Source organism: Melozone crissalis, unplaced genomic scaffold (genome assembly GCF_028551555.1).
Source record: "Melozone crissalis strain CALT ecotype California unplaced genomic scaffold, PUWL_Pcris_2 ptg000034l_1, whole genome shotgun sequence".
Lineage (NCBI taxonomy): Eukaryota > Metazoa > Chordata > Aves > Passeriformes > Passerellidae > Melozone > Melozone crissalis.
Window position 1 is genome coordinate 1,467,004 of NW_026535812.1, and position 15,467 is coordinate 1,482,470.

Below are 15,467 nucleotides of genomic sequence, written 5' to 3' on the forward strand. Positions count from 1 at the left end.
TGTCTGACAAATTTCTAAATCCTCTGCCTCAATCCATCCTCAGCTACCCCTTTCCCATGAAGTCAAATTTACTTACATATTCCAAGAAGCATGATCCAACCTCACTCAAATGTGGGTGGTCTTTGTTAAATTTCTTCTCTAGTGCTTTAACAAATTTCTTCTGGCACCTGTAGATGTCCTCAATATTCCCAAAGATTGTCTTCAGCTGTTCCTCTGTAAACATGTCGGCTCTCTTGCGGCACTGCTTAATGTAACCCTGGAGAAAACCAGATTGGAAACCTCCTGGGCATCTGCTCTGTGGCACAGAAAGCCTCAGGCACTGCACACCAGGTTCCTGCACTCCCTTCCTGCAGATCTGGACCCATCTGTAACTATTATTTCCTCTCCTTTACCCTAAACATGGAACAAATAGAAGCTGCCACAGACTCATGGCAGCCCTGGGTGATGCTGAAGGAGTCACAGAGCTGCTTTATCCCTTGCTGAAACAGCCTTTATGTGTCTGCAGTGAGGTGCTCTGACCCCAGCACTGGTAGATTCAGATTAAGTCCAGGTGTGGACCTGGTTTGGTGTCTGTGTGAGGAGCTGCCCAAATGACTCCAGCAGAGGAGAGCTCCGAGGGGCAGGGGGACACTGCAGCAGGAGAGGCTTGTGTGTAAATGTGGGCTCTTTGCCCCAGCTGCCTCTGCTGGGAGCCACTTTTGTGCCATTGCAGTGGAGAATTCTCGAATTCTCTTCCTGCAAAAATTCCAAGTGCCTTCACTCCCCCAGTGTGCAGGATGGATCTCTTTTAGAAGAGGTGGCACAATGTTCAGCATGTTTGACAGTAAAGGATCCAATTGGCTGAGCATCCCCAGTTGTTTTGGTCTGAGCATGGCTTGCCTGAAGGCTGGAGTTGCTGATTATATTACCCCAGAACATATATTAGAGAGGACAGCAGTGCTAGACATTTACTTTTCTCTGGCTTGGGAAATTCAATTAATTCCATTTAATCAGAGTACAAGTGAGTGCTCCAAATGCAGAGGCATTTGGGATTTTGCTGTAATGAATTGTCTTCTGTTTTCTGACCATATACTGGCATTCAGCAGAACTGATGAAAATCCAGTCTCATTTCCAGAAAAGTTTCCTGCTCAGGGTCCCTTTCTGGGCAGCATGGGACACAGTCCATTATCCTTACAGAAATCCTTACAGTCCCTTCCCCCTTTGTTCCTTACCTCACAAATGTCCTTCAGGTGCTTGATGTAGTCTCTCTCTGTGCTTATGATCTCATTGATGACGTTGGTCCTCATCTGGTCTTTGGTGGTCTGGCCCATGCCGAAGCGCCGGGAATCCTCCTCTCTGCCGCCCTCCACCTTCAGGGGATAATCCTCCATGGGCTCATCCTGGTTCACCCGCAGCTGCAGCACAAGAGGGTCACTGCTCCACTGCCCAACACCTCTGCCAGGGAAGGGCTGCAGGGCGGGCACACACTGGGCAGGGTGGCAGGAGGGGGTGTGGATTGCCTGGAAACATTTCCCCTGGGAGCCTGAGGCCGGACAGTCACTGTGGGGAGGGGACAGGGCTGCTGCTCCCACCCTGGCATGGCTGGGTTTGGACAGGTATTTCTAGTGCACAGAAACTACAGGAATAATATGGAGTCCTTCAGGAATAATGCATATAAAATCAGGACAGAAATGGTTTATCAATTGAAATTTTCTTCAGTATTTGAAGGAACACTTTGGGAGGGAGAGGAGAACCAGTAAATGGTTGGATTTTTATCTACTTTATTGTTCTCACACTGTCGCTAAGAGATGGCCCCTCGGTGTCTGCTTCCCCAGGACTATTTAAAGCGAGTTCATTGCTAAAGCAGAAGCAGATCAGCTGCCCGTGGGCACCGAGGCGGGGGAGAAGGGCAGAGCCCGGCAGGGCGGTGTGGGACCCTCGGTGCCCCATCAGAGGGCAGCACAGCCCGGGCAGGGACACAGCGGCTGGAGGGCAGCGCTCTCTGCTCTGCACAGCCCCGAGCTAAGGGACACCGCCACAGCCCCGAGCTAAGGGACACTGCCACACAGCCCCGAGCTAAGGGACACCGCCACAGCCCCGAGCTAAGGGACACTGCCACACAGCCCCGGGGGACACCGCCACAGCCCCGAGCTAAGGGACACTGCCACAGCCCCGAGCTAAGGGACACTGCCACAGCCTCGAGCTAAGGGACACTGCCACACAGCCCCGAGGGACACTGCCACAGCCCCGAGCTAAGGGACACCGCCACAGCCCCGAGCTAAGGGACACTGCCACACAGCCCCGAGCTAAGGGACACCGCCACAGCCCTGAGCTAAGGGACACTGCCACACAGCCCCGAGCTAAGGGACACCGCCACAGCCCCGAGCTAAGGGACACTGCCACACAGCCCCGAGCTAAGGGACACTGCCACAGCCCCGAGGGACACTGCCACAGCCCCGAGCTAAGGGACACCGCCACACAGCCCCGGGGGACACTGCCACAGCCCCGAGCTAAGGGACACTGCCACAGCCCCGAGGGACACTGCCACAGCCCCGAGCTAAGGGACACTGCCACAGCCCCGAGCTAAAGGGCACAGACTGCAGCATTCCACTCTGGGCTTCCTTTTCTGGCACTGCTGAGTGCCCTGGGAATACTCTGCTCGTGACCCAAAGGATCCCTCCCAGCACAGAGAAGGAGTTAAAGTTAGGAAGGTAAACCACACATAATTACAGGAATTTTTAGTACAGTGACACAGAACTGCTTTAAACTTTTAATGTCATTTCTTCTAGGCTCTATGACTTACCACTTGATACAAATACACCTACATATAAAACACAGTGCATACCCTCCCTTGACAGCACTGGCACAGAGTACATTTACTCACTGCTGAAGTTACATTTACTTACTTCTGAAGTTAGATTCACTCACTGCTGAAGTTAATTCACTCACTGCTGAAGCCCTCAAGATGTGCAACCCTGGTTCTCCTTCACTGTGAGCAGGACATGGGCAGCTCTTAAACTCAGAGCTCGGCTTGAAACTCAGATGTGGAGTGACAGTCCTGCAGTCTGAGCCGAGCCTCCAGACACACCAGCCCTCCCTGCAGTGAGCCTGAGCCAGGGGCAATTAGCAGGAAATCTTCAGCTGGATGCTTGGATAAGTGTTGTGATTTCTCTGTTAAAAGAATTTCTGACTGCATCCCTAATGCCTGGTGCTAGTCTGCTTTACTCTAATATGACAAGTTTTTGCCAGCCAGGACAATTCAATTTAGCAGTAACATGAAAGAAAAAAATTCTGTGTTTTCATTGCAAGAAAAAGCAGTGCTGAGGTCTTGGTAATCTTATTTGCAAAACATTCCACTGTTTGTGTTAATTATGCAGCCGAGACTATCCCCTGCAACCTGGAACAAAGCATTTCAAAACCGCCCCGCTTCTGCAAGGACGTTTGCTACAGACACCGGATGACCTCGTGTCACCTCCTTTCATGCTCCACCTGGTGTTGGGTCACTTGTGATCTGAAGTGACCTGGATAAAGAGCTAAAGGGCTGAGAATCTCTGCCCTCGGGCACCTCAGCGCCTTTGCAGACTGAGGAGCCTGCCCCGAGCTGGGCAGAGCTGTCAGGCACCCACAGCGACAAGAGAAAGGAAAAAAGCCTTTCCCCTCCCAGCGGGACAGGAGCACAGCAGTCACCCCCTCCCACCCTCCTGCTTCCCCCTGCTTGCCCTGATGTGCTTCAGAAAGCTCTGCAGGGTGCTGGCTGCTCTGCACAGCGCCTCTGTGTGGGCTTTGAAGCCGGCACCAGGGGACAGCCTTGGCCCTCGAGCACCGAGTGTTTCACATTGCCCCAGATCACTGCCCAGACATCTCTTGGGTTTTTCTCCTCCGTTTTTTAGCGCCTGGCTCGCACTAAAAACAGCCCAGCAGCCTGAGGAGGTGCATGTGTGAGTAGGTGGGTGCATCCTTTGGCCGTGGCACTGCACTGGCCGCAGCAGCAGCTGCAGAGAGGTGCCTTTGGCGCCACGCTCATCTCCATTGTCTAAGTGGGCACTGGAGTGAGGACCTCTGCCAGATGCATCAGGGATTCCTCCAGAAGACTTCTGCTTGCTGCTGGAAGTGGATGCCATGTGCTTGGGCACAAATCAGCCAGGGTACAGATGGGTGAGCAGGAGCCAGGCTGCAAACCAGCAAACAGGGCAGCTGCCCAGCTGGCACAGCTCAGCTCAGCTCAGCTCCAGTCTGGAGCTGAACCTTTTGCCCTGATTTATTAATGTAAAGGGACTTCTCCACACTGGTGGGATGCAGTGCAGTGATGCTGTGTGTATCTCTGTGAAAGTAGGGGATGGATCCATGTGGCAGCAAAACCAAAGGGGTTATTGATGGATTAAAAACAACAGAAGTGCCTCAGAATGGTCATGTAGAAATTAGAGCCTCTCTCCCCCAAAAGGTGGTGGGATGAGCCCAGGAGGGCACCCTGTACTGTAGCCCCTTGTAGAGGAATACAAACAAGACATGCTGAACCATCCCTAGCAGTGAAAATCCTCTGGAGTCACCACAGAACATTAAACCTGGAGAAGGACAAACACCTGCTGCTCATGGAGAGGGCACAGAGAAAGATGAAGGTCTTACCCGAACAAAGCTGGCTGGGAACCAGCCTTCACTGTCCAGAATCCTGCCCCACCACCACTCCTTGTTGGTGGCATCCATCACTTCGATGACATCTCCAGCCTTGAATCCCAGCTCCTGGTCATCCATGGTGACGTGGTCCCAGAGCGCCTCGGCGTACACCACGCTGCCATCGCTGATCAGCTGCGGGCACAGAGGCACAGGTCAGTCCCTCAGGGCAGCAGCACCCCGTGCCAGCCTGGCTGCAGCCCTGGCACACGCCCTGGCACAGCCCTGCTGCCTCTGTGCCCCATGAGCAACGAGGAGAGGCTGCAAGGCTGGCAGCTGCTTTGCCCTCACTTGCATTTTTTCTCCTTTCAGAATTATTGTGCCAGAGTATGAACCTGCATGCACAGAAGTTTCATTTTCTTTTAAAAATAAAGAAAAATCAGTTATTTATATAGAACTGATAATGGCCCATTGCATCTTGTGCCCCAAAGTCTGCTACTGATCCTTACAGTAATAGAGAATCAAGATGATCCACTTGAATCAAGATGAGTCACCTAAGTACAGAAGAATTATTAAAAAAATTAAGTTTCAAGGAAATTTTATAAGATGCTTAAATAATTTGAAGGTGTGGCAGGAAAAAAATTCCCTAGTTTTAGCCCAAACTCATTTTCTGTATCAAATCAACACTATTCTTAAGGACTGAACTGATATTATCAACAGCATTTATTCAGAATCACTGGCACACACTATGTTTACCACCATAAAAATATAAATTCTGGTATTCCATCCTGCTGGCTTTGCCTCAGCCAGCAAACAAGGCTGTTTCCCATCAGTGAAAGAGGTTTTCAACAGTGTTTCCTGGTGAGGCCTATGGTACAAGAGGGACTCCTCTCTCCTTGATGAACTGAGAGTTGATTATCTGAAGGGTGGTGATGAATGAGAGTTGATTATCTGGGGGGGGGGGGTAACTGGACTGAGACTCAAGTTCTGTTTTGCGTGGTGGTGGAAATTGGGGGGGAGGAGGAGGAATGTTTTTGGAATGTTTTCATTCTGAGTTCTGTGTGTTCCCTTTTTTCATATTGTAAGTTAATAAAGTTCTTTCCTTTATTCCTAAGCTGGAGCCTGCTTTGCTCTATTCCTGGTCACATCTCACAGCAGACACCAGGGAGAATATATTTTATATATGGGGGCACTGGCATTGCGCCAGCATCAAATCATGACAAAGGCTTGTGGAGGATGCTCTGGTGCTGCCAGGGCAGCTCTGCTTTGGAAAGCCTTCAACTAAAACCTTGAGCATCAATATTTAGAGACAGCAGAAATTTCTGGAATGTTCTGCCCAGGGAGGTGGTGCAGTCCCCATCCCTGAGTGTGTTTAACAAAGCCTGGATGTGGCACTGGGTGACAGGGGTGAGTTGAGCTGTTGGGGCTGGGTTGGACTCACTGAAGGTCTTTTCCAACCTGGTCATTCTGTGATTCTGTGAAAAAGCATTCAGAGGCCTCAGAGCTACTCTGGAATGGGGAGAGCCTGAAGCCTGTAAGGTGGTTAAAGGTTGCACTTAAGATGCTCAAAATAAGACTCCTGGAGAGTTTGAAGCAATTATACTGAGGAACAACAATTATTTACCATCGAGGCCCCACTGTAGGAAAAACAGGACCCCCAACAATTAAAAAACCCAAACCCAAACCAAAGCCCATGTGTCTGGAAGCTGCAAGGGGGCTCTGAGCTCAGTGATGCCTGGAGGCACTGCTGACCATCCCCACCCCAGCTGTGGCCAGGTAACACCTGGGGGTGCTGCAGGGGTGTCTCTGTCCCCTGCTGGCCACCACAGCAGCAGTGCCTGATGCACTGGTTTATCAGGGCTGTGTCCCTTGGATTTCCACAACTCCATTGCACACTCACAGAGTTCCCAGAGCCTGAGTGTGCCTGGGACTGCATGAACACCAAGGATTTTCCCAAGAGGATGGAGTGCATACTGGAGTTCTGCCAAAAAGCACTTGGCCATTGTGGAGTGGCAGTGAAGGTCTGTTTTTCTCCAGGAAAATGCTGCAAAGATGAATTATGGGAAGACAACAGGAGGACAGTATGGGAGGCACACAGGAGAAAGAGAGAAGCTGTAGGAAAGCCAGTGTCCCTGGTAGGTGTCCCAGCAGTGACAGTGACACCACAGCACACAGGGCATGGCCACCCTTGGCTGCTCAGTCACCCCGAGCTCTCCCCTGCTCTGGGTCACTGCTGCTGCCTCTCACAAAGGGGAGATGCACGTTGGGAAAGAACGTCAGCACAATCATCAGCTGAGTAAATCAGAAGAGGGTTAACGAGGCATTTGAAAGCAAATTGAAATGCAGTCTGCCTTTGGATAGCTAATGGCCCCTCACTGAACCAGAAACAGCTTAATGCAGTGTTTCCATTCTGACAGAGATAACAGCATGATGGGGAAGGAGAGGGTGAGAGTTCCCACTTATCTACACAGCCAGTGTAGCCACGCTAGGTGGGATGCACTGATGCTGTATTTGTGAAAATAGGGGATGGATCCATGTGGCAGCAAAACCAAAAGGGTTATTGATGGATTAAAAATAACAGAAATGCTTCAGAATGGCCATGTAGAAATTAGAGCCTCTCCTCCCCCAAAAGGTGATGGGATCAGCCCAAGTGAGCGCATCCACTAATGCACACAGGATGGGAAACAAACAGGAGGAGCCCAGGGCTATGGTGTGGAAGGAAAGCTGGGATACAGGTGCCACCACAGTGGGATGAGTCTCACAACAGAAGCGCTGCAGGGGTGGCCATAAATCCTCCAGAAGGAGCAGCCATGGAAGGAGAGGCAGTGGGGGAGCCCTGGGTGTGAGGGAGTGTTTTGATGACAGTGATGGCAGGGCTGTGTCCCCCTCTCTGCCCTCTGGTGCCAGTGACAGGACCCACAGGAATGGCCTGGGGCTGTGGCAGGGCAGGTTTGGGCTGGATATCAGGAAAGGTTCTTTCCCCAGAGGGTGTGGGGCACTGAACAGCATCCCCAGGGTCACAGCCCAGGGCTGCCAGAGCTCCAGGAACGTTTGGACAACACTGTCAGACACAGGGGGGAATTCCGGGGGTGTCTGTGCAGGGCCAGGAGTTGGACTCTGATCATCCTTGCGTGTCCCTTCCAACTCAGGATACTCTGTGATTCTCTAGATATATTTATCCATGAGCTGGATGAAGGGATTGAGTGCACCTTCAGTGATTGAGAGGTCTTAGCTTTGTAACATAAAGCAGTGACAACTAGAGTAGGGAAGAGAGCAGGTGTAAAAGTGTGTTTTTCCAGACTTGGCTCTCAGATTTCAGCCCCAGAAGAACAGCTGGGCTGTGGGTGAGGGCAGTGTAGCCACTCTCACAAAGGGCTCTGTGCTGCTTTGGGCAATCCATTTGCTCTGGGACTGCAGGGAGTGACTGGTGCCTGTGCACAGCACAAGCTGAGCCCAGCTCCTCCTGCTGCAGGGAGCTGTCACAGACACATTTTATGAAAAATCCCTTCATTAGGATCTTTTCTCCTGAGAAGCTGGGAGGCCTCAGGAACAAAATGTAAACAATGGTTATCTGCTGCTGTGGAATGCAACAGGTGCGTCTGTGATTGGTCTGATGTGGTTGTTTCTAATTAATGGCCAATCACAGTCAGCTGGCTCAGACTCTCTGGTCAGTCGCAAGATTTTATTATCATTCCATTCCTTTCTATTCCTTGCTAGCCTTCTAATTAAATCCTTTCTTCTATTCTTTTAGTAGAGTTTTAGTATATAATTTTCTTTTTATATAATATATATAATAAAAAAACAAATCAGCCTTCTGAAACATGGAGTCAAGATTCTCATCTCTTCCCTTGTCCTGGGACTGTCACACCTTGGTAATGTGATGAGAAGAAAAGAGGCCAAGGCTGAGCCAGCATTCACAGCACAGAGGGCTGACACACCCAGCTCACAGAGCCACATGGTTCTACTCAGAGTCACTGAAATCCACAGGGCTGGGTAGGGAATCCTCAGCTGGTATTTTAATCCATCCATTAATATCAATACCTTGCATTTTCTCTATTCAACCACAGCCATACCGTGGATATGATTTAGAAAATATAGGAAGTCACAACTGTGGGATCACCAGCCTGGCCAAACAAGACACTGCCAGTTCTCAGGCAAAGGAGTAAATAAAATACACCTGAACAACAGGCCAGGATTTGTTTAACTGACAGCAAACACCATGTTTCTGGGGAGGAGTCATCTATAAAGCATGAAATAAAGAGCAAAAAATCAATTTCAGCTGTTCATGGGATGATCTCAATTAATGTAACACAGCAGCACTGCACACACCTTCACGTGCTCAGGCTGACCTGGCTCCTCCCTGCCCAGCTCCTCCTGTGCTGGCACCCCAGGGTGGGCAGGGCACACCTGGGTGCTGAGCAGGGCTCAGGGAGCAGGGCTCTGCTCCTCTCTGCCCCAGCTCAGGCTCTGCCTTTCTCTGCTATTTCCCACTGTGTCCAGTCCAGCAGAAACACCCAGCACACCCAGGCCAAGAGCCCCTCTCCCAGAGCAGCTCAGGGCCAGGACTGGCATTTCCACGGCACAGGAGCAGCCAGGGTGCCCCAGGGCACTGCAGCAAGGAGAGCTGCCCCAGCTGGGGGCGCAGCACTGCCCCATCCTCCCCAGGGCAAGGTGCTGTGGGGAAACGGGGGCAGGACTCTGCAGCAAGGGAGAGAAATCATAGAAAGAGGCTTCATAAAGCCAGGCCTGCTCTCCTGGAATCACTGCCTGGCCTTGTCAAAGCCAGCATTTGCAAGTTCCCATGTGAAAGAAATCCTGGTGTGAGTAGTTCATTAACATAACAATCTATTCCTGGGTAAAAAAAAAAAAAAAAAAACAAAAACAAACTTGTACCTGTATAAACTGTTTTTGCATCATCAGACAGAAAAATGAAAACTATCTCTTACAAACAACTTTCCCTGCATGTACACACTGAGAGTTTGAGTGACCAATCAATACAGAATAACAACTTGTTACTGACCAATAAAGTAATTGCCAAGAAATCTCCTGACCAACTCGTCCCACACGAGATCTGTAACACTGTATAAAAGGAGTTATGTGAATAAAGAATGGCCTTTTCCACCATGAAGACACTGGAGTCCTGTGTGATTTATTCCCTTAGCACTCTCCTACCCCGGGAAGGATAAAGCACATCAGCAGCTAAAAGGGTTTTGGCACAATGTGTTTGAGGTGGCACCACCTCAGCTCTGCAGAGGGAGGGGCGGAGGGAAGGGGATGCTCACCCTGCCAGGCACCTCCTCAGCTCAGAGGGCTCAGCTCACCAACCTTTGATCTTTGCAATTAAAGCAAGGTTCGGAAAACAACTAATAATTTCCATGTGAAACAACATTTATGTGCTGGCTTTGTAATGTCAAGGACAACTCAGTACATGCTCTTGAAGAGGCCCAAACAAGTGCAGAGCAGGGAAAAGTGAGAGAATGCAAACCAGCCACCCCACAGCTGCTCCTGCAGCTGGCATGGGGAAAACAATCAGAAATCAACTTTTTTCTTTGTTTATAGAAACACCTAACTTTGTAGACAGCAGCATTTGCAACCCAAAGGCAGCACTAGCCCAGATGTTTGAATTTGAAAGCTGAGGGCAGCTCTGTCACTGCCCTGGCCTTGGTGTGTCCCAGCCCCTGCTCCAGCCCTGCCTGCTGCAGGGGGAAGGCACTGGAGCTGAGGCCTTGGAGGGGCTGCCTAGAACAGAGGCTGGGCAAGATCCAGAGAATAAAGTGGGGATTTATTAAAGGCCTCGAACAGGTTCACCTTGGGCAGCCACAGCCTCCCAGAGGCTACACCCAAGCTGGACAATGGACACCAGTTTTTCAGACAATTTAAGTTAGGTCCATTTACACATCAGGGATTAATTCTCCAATTACAGCTTCAGTTAATGAAGTCATTTATCCCCCCGGTTTGCTCCCTGTCCATTCACTTTTTTGTACTTTTTGGGTCCTGAGGCTGTGGGGTGTCCTTGGATCTCAGGCCCAGAGGGATTGTTGTGTCTGACAAAATGTGATGACAGTAACTCACAATCTGTGTGGAGTCTGGAGCGATGCACTGATGCAGCACAGGATCTGAAAATTTAAAAGCTGAAATCCTGAGGCACCAGGGCAGCTCCTCCCGTGGCACAGATGGAGGGGAGGGTTGATGGATGGCTCCTCCAAGCAGCGTCTGCACAGAGGCTGCCAAGGAGGAGACACAGCCAGGGCTGGTGCACAGAGCTGCCCCAGATTGAGCCCATTCTGTGTGGGCAAAGAGACCTGGCATGCCAAGGCCCATTCCAGGGCTTGTTGGCATTGCAGCCCCTCGTCCCTGTCTGTCTCAGGCTGGACACCTTGACATAATTACCTTGTATGTCCTGGTGTCGTTTGGCCAGGACCTCCAGGCAATGTTAACAGAGATAAAAGATCTCAGCAATTTACAGAAGGACGGGATGAAGATGCCTTCAGAAAATATTTATCTTTGAGCTACTTGTTTCTATTTGAATAAAATTTGAATAGCTTTCTCTTGACAATGCCAAATACACTGGATCATGCAGAGCCAAAAAATAAACCCAGGAGCATCAAAAGAACTGGGAAAAGGGAAGATCAAGGGGAAGGTACCAATAGAATGGAATTTATTTTCAGCTCTGTGACCCTAAAAGAGACATGTTCCACAGACAGCACCTGAACCCAGCCCTTCCTGGTGAGCTATAATGGTTGCCATGAAGCCTGTGCTCATTGCCTGACCCCCTGAACCTGTGTGGAACAGACTGAAGCTGAACTGCTCCAGCACACCCAACACCTCAGTCTGCAGCAGGCCTGATCCCAGAGGCAAAGCTCTCCCACAGCTCCAGCTCCTGCAGCAGCCACTTTGCTTCCAGAGCTTCTCCCCTGCCTCTCTTGTGCAAGGTGCAGCAGAGGAGTGGGAAAAAAAACAATTACTTACACACATGCCCCACATTTGTGCTACATTCACACAAATACTTATTTTCTCTGAATATGAGCAGAAGCCAAAGCTGGCCTCTGCCTTGAACTGAACGCATGGCATAGTTTTGAAATTGCCACAGAATTCACAGAATGACCAGGTTGGGAGAGACCTTCAGGATCATGGAGTCCAACCCAGCCCCAACAGCTCAACTCACCCCTGGCACCCAGTGCCACATCCAGGCTTTGTCAAACACACCCAGGTATGGGGACTGCACCACCTCCCTGGGCAGCCATTCCAGAACTTTATCACTCTTTCTATAAAAAACTTTTTCCCAATATCCAGCCTGTATTTCCCTTGGCACAGCTCGAGGCTGTGTGCTCTGGCTGTGTCAGTGCTGCTGCAGACAGAGCCCAGCCCCAGCTGAGCACAGGCCCCTTTCAGGAGCTGTGCAGAGTGATGGGGGCAGCCCTGAGTCTCCTTTTCTGCAGGCTGAGCACCCCCAGCTCCCTCAGGGGCTCCTCTCAGGGTTTGTGTTCCCAGCCCCTCTCCAGCCTCGCTGTCCCCTCTGGATGTGCTCAGTGCCAAGGTCCTTCCCAGCCTGACAGGCCAGAGCCGGGCACAGCACTCAGGGTGTGCCCTCACAGTGCAGGCACGATGCCCTCCCTGCTCCTGCTGCCCACACCACTCCTGATCCAGGCCAGGCTGCCATTGGCCTTCTTGGCCACCAGGGCACACTGCTGTCCTGACAGCTTGCTCTTGCCTCCTCTCAAAACTTTCAGCTTCACTGTCCAATGATGAGCAACAGAGATGAAATTTATCTCACAGAGCTCCTGCCATCTGAGCAGCAGGCACCGAGTCTGTGTGAGTTATGTGGATTGGCTCTCAGAGCATCCCCTGGTGGGGAGACAGGCACCCCAGGGCAGGGCTCACCCCTCTGGGCATGGTGAGCCAATCCAGCCCCGGGGCTCCCTGCAGGAATTTGGGCTGTCCCTGCTCGGCTGGACTTGCTGCTGCCTGCAGGGTACAGAACCACCAACCCAGCTGTGCAGGCACAGCAAACACTCCAGTGCTCCTGCTGCTCCTCTGCCCACGTGCCAGGGCACCAGGAGCCCTCTGTGCCCACGAGGGCAGGGCTGTCAATGGGCAGTGACACAGGGCACCAGGGCAGTGACACAGGGCACCAGGAGCCCCCTGTGCCAGTGTCCCCCATGGGCAGGGCTCGTGCCACTGCTCCATTCACAGCCCACACGCTGTGCCCCTGCCAAGCCATGCCCTTGGCATTTGCTGCCCTTTGCCTGCACTGGAAGCTGCATATTTTTCAGCAGAGATTTTTGAGACTGATCAAGGGTAGTGGAGGACTCTCAGGCATTTACCAAGCACGGCAGATCTCCATTCAAAATATTTTAATTTGACAGTGATTCTCCTTAACAAATGTAAAATGTCAGTCAACAAAGATCTTAATCCAGCTAAGTGTGCTACACTGATATTGCACAGTGCTGCTTTTTTAATCAGTGCCTCTAGTTAAACTCCTCATGTGACATCTAGTACAGCTGCCTCCATTTACCAAACATTCAACATTTGTCATCAGATTTATTTGGTAAGAACTATTTTCCACAAAACCATTATGACTGGCATTAATTACATTATTCCCTTTTATTGCTATCATCTGAGTCCTGATTCCCCTCAGAAGTGATTTAAACAGATGGGAGGAGGAGGAGAGTCCCCCTTGCAGCAGGCAGGGAGAGGCTGTGAAATCTGCAGTGCTGCAGGGGGCAGAGCTGTGCTTGGTGCTGAGTGACCCTGAGTGAAGAGTTTGGCCTGAGAAAGCTCTGCCAGGGGTGCCCATCCCCTGGGTGCCATTAAATGGGATCCCTCAAACCCCAGAGTGATGCAAGAACCTCCCAGTTCTCACCTAAAATGGGGCAGCTGATTGTTGCAATGCAAAAGAAAACAACTTGAAAATTGCTTTCCACCATTTTGCTTTTGGCTGAAATAATTCAGGAAAGTCCTTATGAAGGAGAGGGGACAGTCACCTGCAGCTGAGGAGGACACCTATATTGTATTTGCAGGGAATGATGAATTTGACTCCATGTTCTCAGAGGGCTAATTTATTACTTTATAATACTATGTTATATTAAAGAATACAGAAAGGACACTTGCATAATGCTAAAAAGATAATAATGAAAACTCCTGACTCTTTCCAGAGTCCTGACACAGCTTGGCCCTGATTGGCCAAAGAGTGAACACAACTCCCAGCAGAATCCAATGGAACAATCACCTGTGGGCAAACAATCTCCAAACACATTCCACATGAGCACAACACAGGAGAAGCAAATGAGATCAGAATTGTTTTCCTTTTCTCTGGGGCTTCTCAGCTTCCCAGGAGAACAATCCTGGCTGAAGGGATTTTTCAGAGAATGTGAATGCCGCACACCTAAATCACCTCAGCCCTGGCACTGCCCTCAGGATTGCACCCATCACTCTCCCCTGGCCTGTCTGTCAAGGAGCCTGCTAATCTGGGGAACTAAGAGCCCTAAGTTTTGGCATAAGGAAAAACCAGCAGCAAAGCCCTTCTCAAGGCTTTAGGTAACTCTGCAGCAGGCTCTGTGTGTGTCACATTTTATAGCTGCACACTGCAGTAGCTGGTAACATGTACAGTCAGTAAAGCTGAAAAGCAGCTTCCATTTTAACCTGTCAAGCAATTTTCCAGAGGACATTTGTTGAAAATTCTGTGTATAACACATTTATTTTCTGGTATGAGTGAAATGTATTTTCACTCTTTCTAAACAAGTAGCTACAACGCTGAGTGACAGGGTGACAAAATGGCAACAGAAATTCAAATGTAAGACAAACAGTATCTAACACAAACAATATCTAACAAACAATATCTAAGTAGCTGACTAAATGAGCTGCTCCTCAAGAAGGTCCTTGCAGACCCATTTAGGAAAACATCAGCCCTCTCCATCAGGGTCAGAAGCCCAAACATCAGGAATGACTCAGAAAGAGAGAGGAGAAGCAGGCAAGGCACAAAGAGCAGCAGGAATCAAACGTGGGAAGGGTTTCTAGGCCGGCACAAGCTAAACAGGCCTTGAAACTGCAGCAGAGACAGGGGGATGGAGGGTGGCCACGAGCTGAAGGCTCACAAAAAGGTCATTTCTAATCCAGGCTGCTGGGTGCCCAGTGAAAGCACCAGGCAAGAAGCTGGGGACAAAAGCAGGACCTTTTCCCTGTGGTGCATAATTAAGCTGTGCCACAGGCAGCCCCACAGCCCAAGGCTGTGACTTTAAAAGGTGATTTTAAAAAAGATTAAGTAAATGTAAGTCCTTCAAGGACATTTAAACACATCCTGTCTGGATACAGCCCAGCAAGGGCCTTAAACACACCTGGGAAGGCACACAAGGCAAAGAGCCAGGCCATGCCCAAGTCACAGCTAAAGGTGTCACTGGCACCACTCACCTGGGCACTAGAGTGGCAACTTTTACCTCACAGAGCATCAGGGCATGAGGGAAAAGCACAGAAGGAAGGAGATGCTGATTGTCTGTATTACCCACAGATACAAACTGTTCTTAAAGCAGAGAGCCCTGGCACTGGCAGGCACAGCTCCATGCCATGAGGAGCAGCAACACTGGCACTCAGGTGGAAAATCAGCAGCTGCCAGCACAGTAATTACAGGGACATTAGGATGTCCCCTGGGGCAGGGCTGCTCCTCTCCTGGCCGGGACTCCTCAGCATTTCACACATTCAATGGAGCAGATCCCACACACTCACCAGCAACCCTCACCAGGGACACACACCTGGAGCACCATCCAACCTACCCAGGGATGTGACTCCTGGCATGCTGTTCTCTCCTCCAGAAAGGAGGGTGAAGGCGTAGCCAGGGAAACCTGGCTGTCCAGGGATAGAGGGAGTCCCTGAGCGCAGGTCACAGG

At 50.5% G+C, this 15,467-nt stretch overlaps 1 protein-coding gene across 4 annotated transcripts in view; it reads right to left on the reverse strand.

Moving 5' to 3' along the window:
- Positions 1–15,467, reverse strand: part of ARHGEF4 (Rho guanine nucleotide exchange factor 4) — a 185,002-nt gene that overhangs the window by 10,486 nt on the left and 159,049 nt on the right. For all 4 annotated transcript variants that reach the window (XM_054282755.1, XM_054282756.1, XM_054282757.1 and 1 more), the window contains 3 exons: positions 4,603–4,782; positions 1,212–1,394; positions 77–256 (listed from right to left, as the gene is read on the reverse strand). In XM_054282755.1, coding sequence (XP_054138730.1) covers positions 77–256; positions 1,212–1,394; positions 4,603–4,782 — 543 coding nt within the window. The remainder of the gene's footprint in view (positions 1–76; positions 257–1,211; positions 1,395–4,602; positions 4,783–15,467) is intronic.